This window comes from Ursus arctos, unplaced genomic scaffold (genome assembly GCF_023065955.2).
Source record: "Ursus arctos isolate Adak ecotype North America unplaced genomic scaffold, UrsArc2.0 scaffold_1, whole genome shotgun sequence".
Classification (NCBI taxonomy): domain Eukaryota; kingdom Metazoa; phylum Chordata; class Mammalia; order Carnivora; family Ursidae; genus Ursus; species Ursus arctos.
The window spans coordinates 102,709,640-102,728,464 of NW_026622763.1; the positions used below are offsets into that span (position 1 = coordinate 102,709,640).

At 43.2% G+C, this 18,825-nt stretch overlaps 1 protein-coding gene across 1 annotated transcript in view; it reads left to right on the forward strand.

Annotated features, from left to right (window-relative positions):
* The window catches only part of DGKD (diacylglycerol kinase delta), a 112,250-nt gene that overhangs the window by 15,693 nt on the left and 77,732 nt on the right, over positions 1 to 18,825 (forward strand). Inside the window, exons 2-3 of the mRNA XM_026491668.4 lie at positions 8,478 to 8,588; positions 10,454 to 10,534. Of these exons, the coding sequence (XP_026347453.1) occupies positions 8,478 to 8,588; positions 10,454 to 10,534 (192 nt within the window). The remainder of the gene's footprint in view (positions 1 to 8,477; positions 8,589 to 10,453; positions 10,535 to 18,825) is intronic.

The following is an 18,825-nucleotide window of genomic DNA, read 5'->3' on the forward strand; positions in this document are numbered from 1 at the left end:
GAATCTGGAGATCATTCCATAGCTGTATAAAGATCTTCCTCGTTCCTTTTATGATTGTATAGTATTCGGTTTTTTTTTTTTAATGTACTGTAGCGTATTCAACCACTCGCATTATTTTCAGTCTTTTGCTATAATATTTTGCAGCAGATAGCCTTGTATGGACACGACAGCTAGCTCTGCCTGGGGAGTTGGAAAGTCCCCTGGAGGTGGTGGCATTTGACCTGGGTCTTGAGCACAGGAGTTTTCTATCTGCAGTAAGATTCCAGGCAGAGGAAGGATCTATCCAAAAGCAGGGGCTATAAAGGAGCCGGTATGTTTGGGTCAGATGTTTTTGGGGCTGAGGTAGTAGGCCCTGGGGTGGTTGGGAGAGGAGCCTGTCAAATTGGAAAGAGCCCTGAATGCCACGGTTGACTTCCCTCCAAGACGCAGGAAAGCCAAGGGGATGTTTGTAAGTGGGCCGGGGCACCTTACTTAGGGCAGAATGCTTATTCACGTCCTCCGGGGAGCTTTTAAACTCTGTGGTTACCTGGGCCCCTGTTGCCGGGGGTTGGGGGAGCTGGCAGTGTTTCAGAACTTGCTAGGTAATGCTGCTGGCAGTGGGAGTTGAGTGCCAACAGAGGACTGGCACTCTGGTTGGAGGGAGGATGGTAGAGAACGGAGGACAGGGGCTCCCCGACTTCAGTGCCCTCAGGTACCTCCTGGGGCTCTGGTCAAAAATTCATATTCTCAGGATTTAGGAGAGCGGATTGCTCCTTTCACAAGTGTTCCAGGGGTTCTGATAGTGGTGGACTGGGTCACCGTTGAGAGACACTGAGACACAGAGATAGGAGACAGAATGATTTAAACCCAAGGTGGGGATCTGAACTAAGCTGATGGCAGAGGGCCTGAAGATGGAGTAGAATCTTGGGTGATTTTAAGGTGGGGTTGGGACTGGGTAACCAGTTAGGGATGGGGAGTGAAGGCGGAACGAGTTGCATATGTCTGATGCTTCTTTCAGCTTTGATGGCGCTGTAAACTAAAGAGAAATACGGGGTGGTGGGAGAGCAAGTTAGAAAGTGGGGGGGGGCAGTGATGGAGAGGCTGGTTTGACATGAGTTACATTTTGAGTGTGAGGCCTTGAACCTCGGGACACCAGCGTTTGGTGATAGAACAGCCACTGATGGTGACCGAGCAGGAGCTAACTCAGCCAACCCACCTTTATTAGACAGGAATGCATTTGGCAGATTGAGGATGCCTTAGGACGCCACACCGTGCCTTTCCACCTCACCAGCTTTAGACGGCTGGCTCCCGACTCACGTTCTTCCCATGGCTGCCACAGCTCTAGACATGGTGTCTGCATTCAAGGCGAGAGGGACACAGAAGCGGGACTTGAAGCCACATGTGTTCTCACACATTGGTGAAGCAATGCCCTTGCCTCCCCAGCCCCTGGCAGGACATCTGTGTAGGTCTCTGTGACCACGTCTGAATCATGTGGCCAGGGCTAGGGAAGTGTGATCACCGTTGTGATGTTGGCCATACTTGGTACAACCAGCCCACTCAGAATTGAGAGTGCATTAGAAAAGAGGGGAGGGAGTCCATGGGGCCAGTAATAAGAAAACCCTCAGATTTAGGGAAAGTGGGTGTGAGCTCCAGATGAAGGGGAGCAAGGAGCAGCTCTTTTGGGGAATTTGGGCCTTACTGTTTGGGGCCACTTTTTGGTTTTCTGCTTTGGTCCTTCCTCATATTACTGGGGACAGGAAGGAGACATCTTCCTAACTCTCAGTGTAACTTCAAGTGACATAGGGGCTTTGGGACATGGTTGCTTTTAATCTTGCAGGCAGTGCATTGAAGGAGGAAAACCAGGGTAGTGGCATAGGGCAAGTTGGGTTCTCTTGATTGGTAAGAAAAGAGTGGCTGTCCTTTTTTTCGTGAGTTAGCATTTTTGGGGTCTTTAGAAAAAAACTCACGTGGGGCGCCTTTGTGTCCGATTGGTGGCACCAGATACAGGGTCTGGCTCTGTGGAGTTGAGAGGAATTCTCCAGCACAGCAGTAACCCACGTGTGCCTCGGGTCTCTTGCTCCTGCTGTTTGTTGGTGCCTTGGACACACCAATGTGTCAACATTCAGTTGTGGCCTGACTTCTTAGCTTCTGAGTGTGCAGACTTCTTAGCTTTTGAAAGGATGTGGTAAAACTGGGTGGTAGGTAGGTAGGGGAGTCATAGGTAAGTTGCAGGTAGTTCTGAATCAGGATGAATCCAGATGAATTTGTGGATGGTGTTTTAGGAATTGATGAAGCTACCTTTGCTTAATTTATTTAAATCAGAGTTATCAGTAGATTTTTATGATTCATTTTGCCAACAGATACTTTTGGTCTGCTGTTCAGGCCCTAGGTTTGAATTCCGGGTCATCTTTTTACTAGATGTGTGGCCTCGAGTGACTTACTCAGTTCTTTGGGCCCTCAGTTCCCTAATCTGTAAAATGGGAATATTACTACATAACTCCAAAGTTGATGGAAGGTTAAAAGGTAAAAATGCGTCATATGTATGTAGTAAATATGATGGGTTCTCAGTAAGCATTTAAAATAACCTCTAGGTCTTTGGGTATGTCATACATACATTTTGTGAACAAACCACCCTATTTATGGTATTCACATACTATATATTATATAAACCAGATACTATACTGTAGTGTGCTATACTGTATACTATCAACCATAGAAGGTTTGAGATACGAGTGAAGGGGGCCTCATTTTTCTCTGTGGTCTGTTCGTAGGCATTTAACTGTGGACAAGTTATTCAGTCTCTCAGTGCTCAGTTTTCTTATTTGCCAATTGGAATATTAGCATGTATTTGTCCTATTAAGAAGGCAAGCAGATGTAAAAATGCTCATGAAAATTTCAAGTGATATGCAAATTTGAGGTAATAAGTTTTACTAGCTTTTTCCCCACAGAAACATTTTAATAGTTCTTTTGTGTATTAACTTTTATGCTAATATCCCCACTTTTTTTGAACTTTGTGAATTTGGATGATGTGGACTAACATCGTCAGGTTTGTGTAGGTTTTTGTTGGAGGATTAAAAAGGTTTAAGGACAAATAGATCGTGGATGTGAACATTGGGCTCGATTTTCACTCCTCTCTTCTGCTTTCTCTTCCCCCTTCTTTCCTGGCCTGCCCGCAGCCCCTAGCCCTGTCCGCTCAGGCGGGCTGGTCGTCAGGAACCCGTGCAGATTCTCACGCTTACACGCATGAGACGCTGCTGGCACCAGGGGAGCTCTGCCTGAGATTTTACTTCTATCCTTTTGTTGACTAACTTTGTTTTCCCTTTCTTTTCACATGCTGAGTAACACGCATGTAAATGTCAGTGCAGCATAAACGCGTGTAATAAACTGCATGTGTGAACCCAGCAGAGCAGCAGGATGTCGCCCCCAGGGATCCTTTCTGTCCAGCACGCTGCCCTTCAGCATCTCTTAGTCACCATTGGACTTGCTCCGGTTCATGCCTTCTGCCAGTTTTCCATTTAGCAGTTACTTTTTCTTTTCTTTTTTTTTTTTTTTTTTTAATATTTTTTTATTTATTTATTTGACAGAGATAGAGACAGCCAGCGAGAGAGGGAACACAAGCAGGGGGAGTGGGAGAGGAAGAAGCAGGCTCATAGCGGAGGAGCCTGACGCGGGGCTCGATCCCACAACACCGGGATCACGCCCTGAGCCGAAGGCAGACGCTTAACCGCTGTGCCACCCAGGCGCCCCAGCAGTTACTTTTTCTTGTTACTGTTTTGCAGGGGTTCTTAGAATGTTCTGGATGCTGGCTCTGGCCATTGGCAGTATTGCGTGTGTCTTTTCCCAGACCGTGGCTTCCCTCTTCCCTTTCTTTGTAAGGTATCTTTGATCAACAGAAGTTCTCAGTTGGAATATAATTGGCTTTAGCAGTTTTATAGTTTGTGTTTAGTGTTTTTTTCAATCCTAATCAGGACTCCCTCCCCCCAGTCCCAATGTCATAAGGCAATTCTCCTTTATTGTCTGCTGAAACTTTTAAAGTTCTGCCTTTTGCATTGCATCCGTAGCCCATGTGTGTGAGGTGCGGGACCGAGAGCATTTTTGCCCTTGGATAATCTGTTGTCTTAGGCCTGGCCACTGACTGGTCCCTCCTTGCCCCCAGCTGGAGAAGCTGCTGCTGTCACTTGTCACACTTTCAAATCAGCCAGCATCGATTTCTGGGCTGTCCTGAGCCCCAAATGCTGCTTCTAGTCGTTTGCTTTAAGGACTAGTCAGGACAGGCACAGGCTGTTTTGTTATAGCACTGTTCTTGGAAGCATTGTTGATAGTATTGAGCGGGACGCATTCCACATGTTCTAGCAGCCCAAGTGAGGTGAATGATGCAGGCACATCAGTAGAAGGAAATACCCTGTAGCTAATATGGAAGGGTGTTGACAATGTATCATGACAAAAAATAGGAAGTTAAAGTGTGGTATGTGCACTATGATCCCATGTTTGTAAAAAGTTCAAAAACATGTGGGTTAAAAAAACCCACCTCCCATCTTTGCTTCCTCCCATCCTGGTCACTTGCGGTGCACTGTGCTCTGCTTCCCCCGGGCAGGTCCTCCTCCGACTCCTCCCAGTCGGCATCATCAGTACGGCCTCCTGGGGGCTTTCTCCTTGCCCCTGGCCTTCTGCCCACTTTCTTCTATCCTCCCTTTGGGTTCCTGCCTCTCTGTACCTGAGCTTGGTGTCCCAGGGTTCCCGGTCCCCTGTGTCTGCTCTCCTTCTGCTCCTTTTCCATATGGGCCTTCCCAGGGTGTCTCCCCTGTGAAACCTCTCACACCCTGACCTTGTATCTGCTGCTGTCTCTCTGCTCAGCTCCCCCTGGCATGCTTGAGGACCTTGTGGGCATGCCCTAAATGAAGTCCCCAGACTCCGCCATGAAACCAGAGTCCTCCTCACCTCTATCTATGGTGGCCTTCTTCCTAAGCACTCTCATGTCTGTGTCCCTGTCTCATTCCCAGAGGCTCAGGGTTGCTGGCTGCCCTCCTGTAAGAGTTTCTAGACTGTTCTGGGTGCCTCTAGGTTTCCCTTCACCTTTCCTCCATACTGTGGCCAAGACCATCTTTGCAAAGTGTACCTGAGAGCCTGAGCCCCACAGGCCTGGCTGCCAGTGATCTGGGCAGGTTTGACCAGGGCTCGAGGGGCCTTTCCTTGCCCACTGGTTTAAAACCTTTTTCCCCCTAAAGATTTTGTTTATTCGTCTATTAGAGCGCGTGAGCGAGTGAGTACACAGCGTGTAGGGACAGAGAATCTCAAGCAGACTGCACTGAGTGCAGAGCCCGATGCAGGGCTTGATCCCACTACACTGAGATCACGACCTGAGCGGAAACCAAGAGTTGGACGCTTAACTTAAGACTGCACCACTCAGGTGCCCCTGGTTTGAAGCCTTTTTAAGGGCATTTCCAGAGCTGCCTTTCTGAGTCCTTTGTTCCTGAGCAGGATGACTGGAGACTTGAGCTTCCCCCACAGCAGGTGCCTGGGTAGTCTCACCTGTGGGTCAGGTGCTCTCTGTTTGCCCATCGTGGGTGGCTGTGGCACCCAGGGCCACGCTTGGACTGCCGATTTCATCCCTGGAGTCCAGCTTGGAGATTTATATCCTCTCTGGAGGTGGGCGTGGGGCTCACTTTCCCACTCTATCTGATTTTCAGTGCCTGCATGTGTTTCAAATCTGTCCTTTCTTGTTCCCCAGGGTAATGAAGGTGCCCTGGATTGCTTGAAGGACAGAGTGGGCCCTTCTGTTTGTGCAAAGAACTTGACAAAATGGTTCTAAGAGCCTGGCCGCCCAGCATGTCCTGATCGAGCTGTGCTTGAGTCTGGGCTTTTGACTTCTGGTTCTCTGCTCCATTGGGCACGAGGAGGAGCCCTGCCAGCTGAGCAGTGTTTCCTGTGGGTGCCATTTACAAGCTGCCAAATGCAAAACACAGCAGATTATTCAGGGGTGTTATTTTCTTGACCACTTTTAGTTCATTGCTTTTGACTGAGTGTTTAAAAATATTCTGCAGCATATCTATAGTATTCTCGAGCAGCGAATCAGGAGAAGAAACGCAGTTTCTGAGAAAGCTTCAAAGAAATACTGGTCTTTATCTTTTCCCCAGCCTTTTCCGCTGAAACCCACCAGAGTCTTTTTCTGAGTGCTCTTGTTCTATAAATAGAACAGCGGCCCTCCTTGGGTAGCCCAAGATCGCAGCTCTCATCCGCTTTCTGAAAGATTTGTGTGTGTGTGGTAGAGTGGATTGTGTTTTAATTTTGCTTTTCTTTTATGTGTGAGATGTGTGGCGGGAGATGCAAGAAAAAATACTCTAGCGTTTATCCTTTAAAGATAACTTATAACTTTTCTGGGTCTGGGCTTGTTGGTTTTGTTGTCTCTCTCTCTTTTTTTTTTTTTTAATTTGCATTTCGGAAAGAGATGGAAGTGGTGACTTCCCCTGCAGAGGTAAGGAAGGCGCGTGGGGGCGAGGACAGCTGCCTTCGTCGGTGAGCGAGTCCTGTGAGGTCAGGGAGGAGAGGCTGTCCTGGAGCTGCCGCCGGCGCCTGTGGGTCTGCAGCGCCTTGCGCAGACATAGCTGTTCTGGGTCTGCAGCGCACGTTGCCTTGAGCGTCCATGTGTACTTGGCTCTGAGAAGGATGTTAGGAAACAACCTGCTAGTCGTTCTGTGTGGGGGATGGTTTCTGCCTGCAGCTGCTGGGGTCAGAGGGGGTGCTTTCTGTCTGCCTCGGATCAGCCTCTGGTTCAGCACCCGTTCCTGCCTTCGTTTCGTGAAGGATGGCAGTTTCGGATTCCGTAACTGTAGTTCCCGTGTCTGTTGCTTTGATCGTTGGGTGATGTCTTCTTCTCTCATCTGCTGGCGCTCTTTAATTACCTGGGAGAGCCGGTGGGGGACCTCCTCAGAAGGAAAGATGGAGGCATGTGCCACAGAATGAGGAGGGAGGCTCCTCAGTAGATTTTCTCCTGGGAGCTGGAGAAGGTTGCTTTTCGTACCGCGAGGCCGGCCGGACAGCACAGATCCCGTCACACCTGGCCCACGGTCACGAGCGGGCCTGTGCAGCCGCCCCTGCCTGGGAAGCACCCAGAGAGGTCGTCCTGCGGTGGGGATAAGGAGGGGAGCGGCGGCCTACACCCCCAGACCCCCCGGGCAATGTGCGGCTCAGATGGGGGTCCCGGGGCGTGGCCCCATGTTGGCAGCATGTGTGGGATCAGGGGCTTTCTTCGGCATTCTTCTCAGGGCAGGGGGGTTAGCTGCATCTCAGGTTCCCTCCCTGCTCTGTTTGGAGTTGGCTGGTGGAGGGACCAGACTGCGCTGGTGTTCTGCTCTTGCCTTCTGACGTGTTTGGGTTACATGAGGTTTCTGTGTCTGGTTTCATCTTACGTCGTCTTCACTGGCCACAGGTACCCAAGTGCTTTGGACAGATACTTTCTTTAAAAAGTTACCTCAAGTGCAAAGCTCTGCGGGATTAGGTAATTCATCTAAAACTTCTCTGAACCCAGTATTGGTGTATTGGAGCAGAGTTTTTGTGCGTTCTGCCTGATTCCACATCGGTGAGACTCCTTGTACAATGGCCATTTCTGTCAGCTGGGGAAAATGAAGTATGCACGTGTTGAGAACCAGGCTCTTGTTTCAGGCACGTTGTTTATTCATTTTGACTCTTAGTGGCTCCCAGTGGTTCAGATGTCTAATGATCAAGTAGTTCTTTGAGCATTTCACTTCTGAGTGGTCTGCAGGGCTCCCTTGTCCTATTAGATCAGCCCCCAGGACAGCACAAGAGGGGAAACAGCTCCAGGAGAAGCCATGCCCCATTCTTGGCTTTAACTGAGCCAAGGTGAGTGGACTGCTGTCCACCTCGGCTGTTAAGGGAACTCCAGGTTCATGGTGGACCGATCAGGTTTATGGGATGAGAGGAGTTTTAGTGACTTTGGTTGTGGCACTTCTCTGTGACAGTGTGGGCAGAGGCACATGCCTAGCTGGTGAATGGGGTGAGGGTTGAGTGGGGCGCAGGCCTGGAGCTGCGCTGAACCCCACAGCAACCTACATCGACAGTTTTGGCAACAGGATCCTGAGAAATGGCAGGAGGCCAGAGAACACGGAGACAGGGCCAAGAATAGCTGAAAAATACCAAATGCTGAAGTTGGAGAATGCTCTGGCCCCTTGCTGCTTAGTGTGGCCCTGCGAGTCTTCATGTCCCCTTCTGTTGATCCCCTGGACATGGCCAGTCACACCGTAGGCCCCTGATACCCTCACCATTCAAGCACACCATAGTCCCTCAGAGAATTGTGTAGCCCTCCCAGGCAGTGTGCTCGGCCTGTCCAGAGGCCAGGGTCTGGGGAGAGTGTGAGAAGTACTTCAGTTAGGCCACTGGTCTGACTGATCACGCACTCACTGGCCCGTTCTTGTGCGGTTCCGCGGGACGGGCTCGAGGGCACTGTGTGGACGTTTGCTCATGAATTGTTTCTGTGCTTTCAGACCGTCATCAAAGAGGGGATGCTGACCAAACAGAACAATTCATTCCAGCGATCAAAAAGGAGATACTTTAAGCTGCGGGGGCGAACGCTGTACTATGCAAAAACGGCAAAGGTGAGGTGCAGTGGAGAACACTCAAGAACAGACTCGGGAGGAGCCTAAGGGGAGAGGTTCCCTACTGAGTCCGCATCCTGGGACAAACCTCCACTGCTTAGATCTGTTATTTCCAGAGAGTTTGGTAATACTCCAGGGTGCTAGCTTGAATTTGTCTCAAGGCATGTTTTATGTCTTATAAACGTTGACTTTTACTCACTTTTTTTTACCCTTAATGTCCTCTGTCACCAATGGGGAAGGGGGGAAATGTCACAGAAATAATCAAATTACAGTTAGAGATCTTTCTTTCGGAAGGATTGGGGGTCACAGGCTTGTAAATCTCTTATTATGGGCTCAAATATCTTTTTTCTTTTTTTAAAAGATTTTATTTATTTATTCGACAGAGATAGAGACAGCCAGCGAGAGAGGGAACACAAGCAGGGGGAGTGGGAGAGGAAGAAGCAGGCTCATAGCAGAGGAGCCTGATGTGGGGCTTGATCCCATAACGCTGGGATCACGCCCTGAGCCGAAGGCAGACGCTTAACCGCTGTGCCACCCAGGCGCCCCTCAAATATCTTTTTTTTTTTTTAAAGCATTTTATTGAGTTGTAACTGGCAAGCAAAAAGCTATAGGTATTTAATGTACACAACTTAACGAGTTTGGAGATAAGTAGTACATACCTGTGAAACTAATTGAAGCTGTTTCTGGAGAGTATTGGGCTTGTTGGTGTGTGAACAGAACTGTGAAGTTCTGTCTCAAGGCCTCTCGCCGAGCTCCTCCTTCCCCTGTGCCGGCTTGTGTGTGAGCTTTGCAGCCAGAGTTGCTAGGCAGCTCTAGTGGAAGACAAGGAGCCAGTGAAAGCCACTAAATTCCCATCGTGTTTAGATGAATGTGTGTTTGCAAAGCTAGTTTTTGGTGTTCTGAATACCAGTATTGTATCGGTATTGTTGTCAATACTGATATTTTGGTATTAAAGTGTAAATGATTTAGATTCTGGATTTTTTTTTGAGATGTACCCTAGAGAGCGCATTAAAATTTGAAATTGAACAGAGCAACTTGTTTAGAAAGGGTTCTGACCACATCCCTCATTAAAAACAAAAAACAAAAAACCGCTTATAGTTATTTTAGTTTTGTGTGTGTTGGGGGGAGGGGATTTGGGGGAGGAGGTTCATTATTTAAAAGGGTGAGTCTCTTTTCTAAGTCATTAGTATTTCCTCCAGGGGTTCCCAATGGAGTCCTCTTAGAGGGGACAGTAAGGTAAACAGGAGATGGGGACTGTGGGGATGTGGGGGAGAGTGGAGAGGAAAATAGGTTAGGGGGAAGGTCCCCGGCATAATTCCCAGTCCTCCTTCTGGAGCCTGGCTGTCTCTCTCTTCAGGACTAGATTCTTTCTGGTCTGCTCCCTTGTTTTTTTTTTTTTTTCATAGCCAGATCCCTTCTGTTTGGGTTGGTCTCTCTTCCTAGAATCATGTATTTTAGCCAGGACCTTTCCCCCTAAGTGTGCTAGCTGGAAGGACAGAGGATCCTCCGTCTGGCCCTTCTCCCTCAGGTGAACTCCATGTGAGGGCATATTTCACATATAAAAGTGAAATGCTGATTACAAAAAATAAATACAGGAGCCACAGTGGTTTTTTGTTTTGTTTTTCTCCACTAATGCAATCACTCATGAACTCTGGGCTTAAAGAACACATGGAGGTCTACCTGTGAGCTCTGCGCTCTTGGTTAGAAGCAGGTCAGGTGGACACAGTCAGTGTTCGTGTAGTTACCAAACGCTCCAGTTTCAAGGCACCGGGACATGTGTAGGTGTTTGGCTGGGGTTGAGGGAGAGTGGCTGGGCCGGGGTGGCTGGGGCCCACACTGACTGTGGGGCCTGTGTCTCTCTCCAGTCGATCATATTTGATGAGGTGGACCTGACGGACGCCAGCGTGGCTGAATCCAGCACCAAGAACGTCAACAACAGTTTCACGGTGAGACTCTGGGCCACACCTTTCTTGATTCCTCACCGCGTTTTGCTTTCCTTGTTAATTTGAACAAGTGTGTGTGAGCAGGTCAGAGCTTTTTATTTTAATTTTTTTTTCTGATTGGAACGCTTCCTGGCAAATTTTGAATTTAACGTTGAAAATAATAGAATCGTTGGAGAAAAACTGAGAATTTGGCACATGTAAGCTCGAAAGAACAAGAGGGTCCAAGTGAATTTTTTAACATATTGTTGTTTACATTTCTCTAACTGTTTTGCACAGAGGTTTTTTATGATTATTGTAGAAAATTTGGAAAACACAGGAAAATATGTGGAAACAAGTAAACCACCATAATTTAGCTACCTCAGAACATATGCTGTTGATATTTCCGTGTGTTTCTTTACTTTTAAACTGCTCCCCTCTCTACCTCCACATTTATAGAAGTTACATTGTACTTTTTGCAGAAGTTCCAAATGGCTCAAATTGTGTCACTTTACCACCCAGAGGTAGCCAACTGCTTACTCTAGAGTGTTTATCTTATAATTTCTAAATACCTGTGCCTTCCCCCACATAGACCCTGAGATTATTATGATCCTTTTATTTTATACCTGTTTTTTTTTCCTCTTGACAGTTCATGGTGGATATTTTTCCATGTTGATTGATCAAAATGTTCCTCATATTTTTAAATGGCTACATAGATAGCATTTCTGGTACGACTACAATTTTGGCTTCAGGGGCTGACTTTAAAATCTGTATAGAGTATGATTCTAATGGCAGGAATGGAATACTTAGAAGTATGTTTCTCTGTATTGTTAAGCTGGCCAATCTAGAAGTAAAGTATGCTCCCTGACTTTTTTCCCGCCAATTCTTTTATAACTCAATCAAGGTGGGTAATTTTCTTTACATTATCTGACATTTTTTAGTGTTTCAGATACTTTCAGGTTTTGTTTTAATCTTATTTATTTATGGGCCGATTATTGATGTTGCTGATGCGAATGGGATTTTTCCTTCCTCCATTTAAACTTGTACTTATTTTGTTTTGATGTAACTAACTCCTTGGTTTTGGTTTGTGGCTTATCGAATTAGTCATACTTTCCTGGTGGTCTCTCTTCTTTATTCTTCATTTTACTTGGAATATTTTTATTTTTACTCCATTAATTTTATTGTTTACTTACTGGCTAGAGAGAGACTTTTAAAATTGTAAATGGATTATTCTGTGCTTTGTGGCTTTTGGAGTTTTTAATAGGAATAGGTATTTTATTGGGGTGTTTTTGAGCATTAATTTAGTTGATCATGTTGGTTTTAGGTATTTGTACATTTCCTAATAATAAATTGTTCTTGGTAATGTTAAATTTTGCAACCTAATTTTGTGTCTAGGATGTTCCTATCTAATATGAATGGGCATTTCCTTTGGGGGGTAAGAGGTAACTTTTGTTGTGTTTTGATCTCAGAGTTAAACTAGCCCCATAAAATTCATTTAGTAACTTCCCATAACTTTATGTGCTCTGGAACCCTTAGGTAGCTTTAGAATTGATCGTTTCTTGAAAGTATGAGAGAACTTACTTTAAATTCTCTGTCACAAAGACTGTTCAGGGAGGGGGCACCTGGGTGGCTCAGTTGGTTAAGCGTCTGCCTTTGGCTCTGGTCATGATCCCAGGGTCTTGGGATCTAGCCCCACATTGGGTTCCCTGCCCAGCAGCGGAGCCTGCTTCTCCCTCTCCCTCTGCCTGCTGTTCTCCCTGTCTGTGTTCTCTCTCTCTCAAATAAATAAATAAAATCTTTTTTAAAAAAAGTAAAAAAAAAAACAAAAAACAGCCTTAAAAAAAAAAGACTCTTCAGGGAGGTAAGGCTGTGAAAAGGTTTATTTTTGCTTTCAGATCATTTGAACTTTTTTTACTTCTTGACTCCATTTTTGTAATTTACTTTCCCACTTATCCCACCTTTGAATTTAGTAGCACGTATTAATTGCACTTTAAACCTCAGTGTCTCTGGTTATATCCCTTTTGCATTTCTAATTTTATTTGTTTAGCTTTTGCTTTTCTTGTCAGATTTCTTTTTTTTTTTTTTTTTTAAGATATTTATTTGACAGAGAGAGAGACAGCCAGCGAGAGAGGGAACATGAGCAGGGGGAGTGGGAGAGGAAGAAAAGCAGGCTCCCAGCAGAGCAGGGAGCCCGATGTGGGGCTCGATCCCAGCATCCTGGGATCATGCCCTGAGCCGAAGGCAGACGCTTAACTACTGAGCCACCCAGGAGCCCCATCTTGTCAGATTTCTTAAACTCCGTCCCTTTTGTTGTTTTTGTAAGAGAATCAGTTCTTGGATTGTTGATCAGTTCCATTTTTCTGGTACTTGATTCAGTTTCTGCATCTGTATTTATTGTCTCTTTTTTGCTTTTCACAACTTTTAAAAACAACTTACTGATTAGCTTATTCTTCTGTTATGTGTGTGCATGTGTGTGGAATTATACAGAATAAAATTATCTATGTAATGAAAACACGAGGGACTCTGAACTGAACTCTGAGTGCCTCTCTGTTCACATTCCAAAGGTTGTTTTCTCTCCCAGTAGAAAAGTGTTATTAAAGACAAATTACTTTACTGATCATTCAAGTTATTAAAGAAAAGTATGAAGTATATAAATATAAATAGGAAATTTGAAACCATCCATATTCTTAATACCTAGAGATACCTGGTAATATATTTTGGTTGATGTCATTCCACAAACACATTTTGTAAAATATGATTTTTAATGTTCTTTCTTTAGTTAACAATGAGCTTTTCCTCTCTCATATATCCTTTAAAATCTTGTTTACTCTAATGTTGCATAGTATTCCATCATATAAGTGTGTAAGTTTATTTAACCAGTCCCTATAGTGAATTTTACATTTTTTTCCTATCATAAATAATATCGTGATATACAGTTGTACACAGATCCTTTGGTGCATTTCCGATTATTTCTATAAATTCTTAGAAATGGAATTCCATTTGAGGTACAAAGTATGAACTTTTAAAAGGCTTTTGACAAATAAATGAGGTACTGAATACGTGTTACAACTTGTATGAGCCTTGAAAACATGATACTGAGTGAAAGAAGCCAGACACAAAAGGCCACGTATCTCCTGATTCCATTGATATGAAATGCCATGATAGGAAAATCTGTGGAGACAGAAAACAGATTAGTGGCTGGGAGGGGCTGTGGAAGAGGGAGGAATGACTGCCGGAGGTACAGGATTTTTTTTGAGGGGGTGACAATGTTCTAGAATTAGATACAGTTGATGGTTGCACAACTTTGTGAGTGTGCTAAAAATCACTGAATTGTATACTTTAAAAGGGTGAATTGTGTCGGAAATGTTTCTCAGTAAAAATATTATGGAAGAAATAGGATGGTACTATGCTTTTGGTACTATATGAGCTAATATGGAGCTTTGTCAGCCCGATCTGAGAACGAACCCTGATTCATACATTGTCTCTACGGGAAAATGTGTTCCGAATGCCAAACACTTGACTTCCAGATGTAGAGCCTGTCTGTGCTGAAGGGACCTCTGGAACTCCCATCTCTGTCAGGTAGTCATGGATAATTCCCAGCCTTCAGGGCAGAGGCACCGATTCTTTCACATGTATTTTCCATTTCGTTAGTGCTTTAAAAACTGCCTTTTCATCTGAGGATGTGCTGAAAGGACCAGAGAAAGATTAATACTGAGGTTCCCCAGAAACATTCCAAGATAAGGAAGCTCATCCCATGAGTGATTCAGGATGGCATATGGAGTATGGAGATAAATGGGGAGAGCTTGCGGTCCAGTTCCCCCCGGTCATGCTTTTGTGGAGAGTCCGTCAGTTCTGGGGCTGCGGGTGATAGAAATATTTTCTATGCTTAAAATTCACACTTAATGATTATTCCTCTTTCTCACCCCGTGCGGTGTTTACTGTCTGAACTCTGAACCAGTTGCGTACCATACAGCGAACTGCCGGAGTCTCTGTCGGGTCTCTCTTCCATCGGCTGGGCCCTTGTGGACTTTGCCGGGGACTGGCACACGTGCTCAGGGTGCGAGTGCAGAATGAACAAATGTATTTGCCCAGAAGCTACTACATTTCCTGAGACATCTCATTTGGTTTTTCCAACTATGCCAGTAGTAAATTTCCAGTTTCACAATTTCTACTAAAATTGCATGCCTGATACAAACAACAAGTCAGTGAAAGCTGCTATTATCTTGAATCAGTTAATGGTTGGGAACCTTTTGTAGCTGGAGAAGCAGGAGTAAATTTCCTCCACGGTGTAAAAGGCTCCATTTTTATTCCTCCTCCACATGGCCAGAGAACTGTACTGTAAAGAAATTGGGACCTGTTGGACAAGAGACTTCAAAGGGACATGGGTGGAGATATTTGGGGAGAGGAGAGATTTTTTAGAGAGGCTGGATGGAAGAGGTGGAACAAACGAGACTTATGTAACAAGACTGGGGTCTGCTTGTCTTCCTATTCTTTAAGAACAAAGTGAAGCTAGGATGAAGCTAAAGACATAAGATTGCCTTCAGAGTCTTCCTAGGTGGTGCAGTGTTGGTGGGAGCTTTCAGGAGATGGGGAGTAGAGCCGACAGTGCCCTCTGCCTTCTCACCTTCAAGTGGGGCTGCCCCTCACAAGGCCACAAAACAAAGCGCATGAAGAAGAAAAGGGGATTTGCCAGCTTTAGATCCCAGCCTCTATAATAACATGATTATTATATGTATGTTTGGATGTTTGATGATTGAACATGTTAATACTGATGAATGGAAACTTAAAGACTTTTGATATCTCATTGCCCACTTGCCTTTAGAACTTATGTCAACAGGACTTCATGAAAGTTTTTTTTTTTTTTTGTATTTTTACAAACACCACGTGTTAACATTTTAGAATATCTTTGCCACTTGGATAGTTTAAAAATGGTAATTTGTTTTGATTTCTTTCTTTGACCATCATGGTGAGGTTGAACATTGGCCGTTGAATTTTTTTTTTTTTTTCCTCTGAAATGAGGTATATGCTTTTATTTTTTTTATTTTTTTTTATTTTATTTTTTTTTAATAATGATTTTTTATTATATTATGTTAGTCACCATACAGTACATCCCCGGTTTCCGATGTAAGGCTCGATGATTCATTAGTTGTGTATAACACCCAGTGCACCATGCAATATGTGCCCTCCTTACTACCCATCACCGGTCTATCCCATTCCCCCACCCCCCTCCCCTCTGTAGCCCTCAGTTTGTTTCTCATAGTCCATAGTCTCTCATGTTTCATTCCCCCTTCTGATTACCCCCCCTTTCTTTATCCCTTTCTTCCCCTACTGATCATTCTAGTTCTTATGTTCCATAGATGAGAGAAATCATATGATAGTTGTCTTTCTCTGCTTGACTTATTTCACTTAGCATTATCTCCTCCAGTGCCGTCCATGTTGTAGCAAATGTTGAGAACTCATTCTTTCTGATTGCTGAGTAATATTCCATTGTATATATGGACCACAACTTCTTAATCCAGTCATCTGTTGCAGGGCATCTCGGCTCCTTCCACGATTTAGCTATTGTGGACATTGCTGCTATGAACATTGGGGTGCAAATGGCCCTTCTCTTCACTACGTCTGTATCTTTGGGGTAAACACCCAGTAGTGCAATGGCTGGATCATAGGGTAGCTCAATTTTTAACTTTTTAAGGGACCTCCACACGGTTTTCCAGAGTGGCTGTACCAACTTGCATTCCCACCAACAATGTAGGAGGGATCCCCTTTCTCCACATCCTCTCCAACAATTGTTGTTTCTTGCCTTGTCTATTTTTGCCATTCTAACTGGCGTAAGGTGGTATCTCAGTGTGGTTTTGATTTGAATTTCCTTGATTGGCCGTTGAATTTCTGTTTTGATGAATTGGTTTCTTCCTCTGCCTTTTGATAGTTAGCACTGTATTTTTAGGGTTCAGAATTACCTCACTCATTCACTTTCTGTCTAAATCTGCACTCATTGGTTGTGATAGTTTCAGTGCTTTGTCTTTGTCCTTTTTTTTTTTTTTTAACTAGATTTAACCTGGCTGATGTTACCAGGTAAAAATGCTATTCATTTTTCCTTTATGCTTCTTTCCATTTTCTAACATGTTTTAAGATGATTTTCAGCTTTATGATCACAAAATTACAGATTTGTGCTGAAGGTATATTTTTACTACCATAACTTTCTAAGGGAGTTTGTCAAAATAGAATTTCTACTTTACTGGAACTTTATATATTTCAAGTAAGTTTTTAGATTGAAAAATGACTTACATACCAAAAAATACACAACTGTAAGTGCAAGCCTGATGTGTAATGGCCACTCAGATCAAGTGATAGAACATCTCCGAGCCCAGAGAGGCTCCCTTCATGATCTGTTAACCTCCCTTCTCCAAATGTAACCACTGTCTTGACCTCCAACACTGTAGATTTTTAGTTTTGACTGTTTTAGATATTTGATATAAATGACATCATAATGTATATTGTGTCTTTGTGATCTGTGCATTTCCTAATATGGCACTTGGGGGATTTTTCTAGTTGTTATTGATTTCTGGCTTCATTCTAATATGATCAGAAAATATACTGTATGATTTTAATCCTTTGAAATTGTTGAGACTTTTTATTACCCACCAGTTTTCATAAATGTTCCATTTGCATTTGAACATAACTTGGATTCAGTAGTTCCTGTATGCATTTGATTAGGACAAAGGTTTAGTTATTTTTCTCAAATATTTTATAACCTACTGATTTGTTTTTCTGCTTCTCCTATTAGTTATTAAGATTTATTAAAATCTCCTGTGATTGTGGACTTCCCTGTTTTTTGTTTTCATTCTGTTTTGCTTTATATGTTTAGAGGATTATTTTTAAGTGCATATAGATTTAGGGTTATTTTATATTCTTACTAGATTGAATCTTTTATGAAATAACCTTCTATTCTCTTCATATTTTTTTGCCTTAAAGTTTATTTTGAGTTACTATAACTGCAATAGTTTTATTTTGGATGGTAGTTGTTTTGTAAGTAATTATATATAATTTTCTTTTGCTTTCAGCCTTTTTGTTTATATTTGAGGTATATTTTTTATAAGCAGCACATGGTTGCGTGGTTTTTAAAATTGACCAGTATTTTTGATGAAATTGATTATGTTTATACTAAGATGCTCTTGTACTTGGGTATAAATCTAACATTATTATTTGTTTTTTCTTTGTCTTTTTATATTTTTTTCACCCATTTCTTCCTTTCTTAAATGGATTATTTCATTTTCCCTCTTTTTAGCTTGTTTCATATACATTATTTTAGTGGATATTCTACAGATTACAAAATATATTCTTGATTTACTAAATTGTAATAGTTAGTACTTTTCGTGCTTCCCTGATAATGCAAGGATCTTAGAGCCTTCATACTCTCTATACTCTTCATTGCTACTGAAATTATAATTGAAACTACAGTTAATTTGTGGTACTTAAAAACAAACCTCTATACTCTTCCTCTTGTCTTTCTGTTTGTTGTTTATTTAATTTTACAAATATTTGAAACCTCATAGGACATTATTGTACAGTCCATAGTCATTTAGCTTTATAATGGATATTTGCCTTTTCTGTTGCTCTTTTTTTCGTTCTGTATTTCTTTGATTCATTTGGGTTAGTATTCTTTTTGTTTGGAAAAACTCCCTTCAATATTTCTTTAGTAGGGGTTTCTATTTTTGTTTGAAAATATCTTTATTTCACCTTTTCGAAGGGTATTTTTGCTTGTTATACAATTATAGCTTGGCAGCAATTTTCTTTCAGCAATCTAAAAAACATTGTAGGGACACCTGGTTGGCTCAGTCAGTAGAGCACGTGACTCTTGATTTTGGGGTTGTGAGTTCAAGCCCCACGTTGGACACAGACCTTACGTTGAAAAAAAAAGTCATTGTATTTTAGCTTCCATTATTTCTCTTCGAAGTAATTTATCAGTCTTATTGTTGCTCCTTGGATGGTAATATACCGTTCTTTCTACTTCTTACTACTTTTAAGATTTTTATTATGTTTTGTTATGATTTTTCGGGCATGTTTCTTTGTATTTATCTTGCTTAGCATTCCTAGCACTTCTGAAATCTATGGATTTACATTCCTTCTCTTGTCAGTTTGGGCGAAGTCTTGGTTATTATTTCTTCAAGTATTGCTTCTACCCATTAATTTTTCCTCTTATTCTGGGACTTATATGTTAGGTCTTTTCACTGTCTTTAAAAAAAATATTTTCTATTCTTTTCACTCTGGATGCTTTATTATCATTATTATCTTCTGATGTTCTTCAGGTCTTGTCTGTA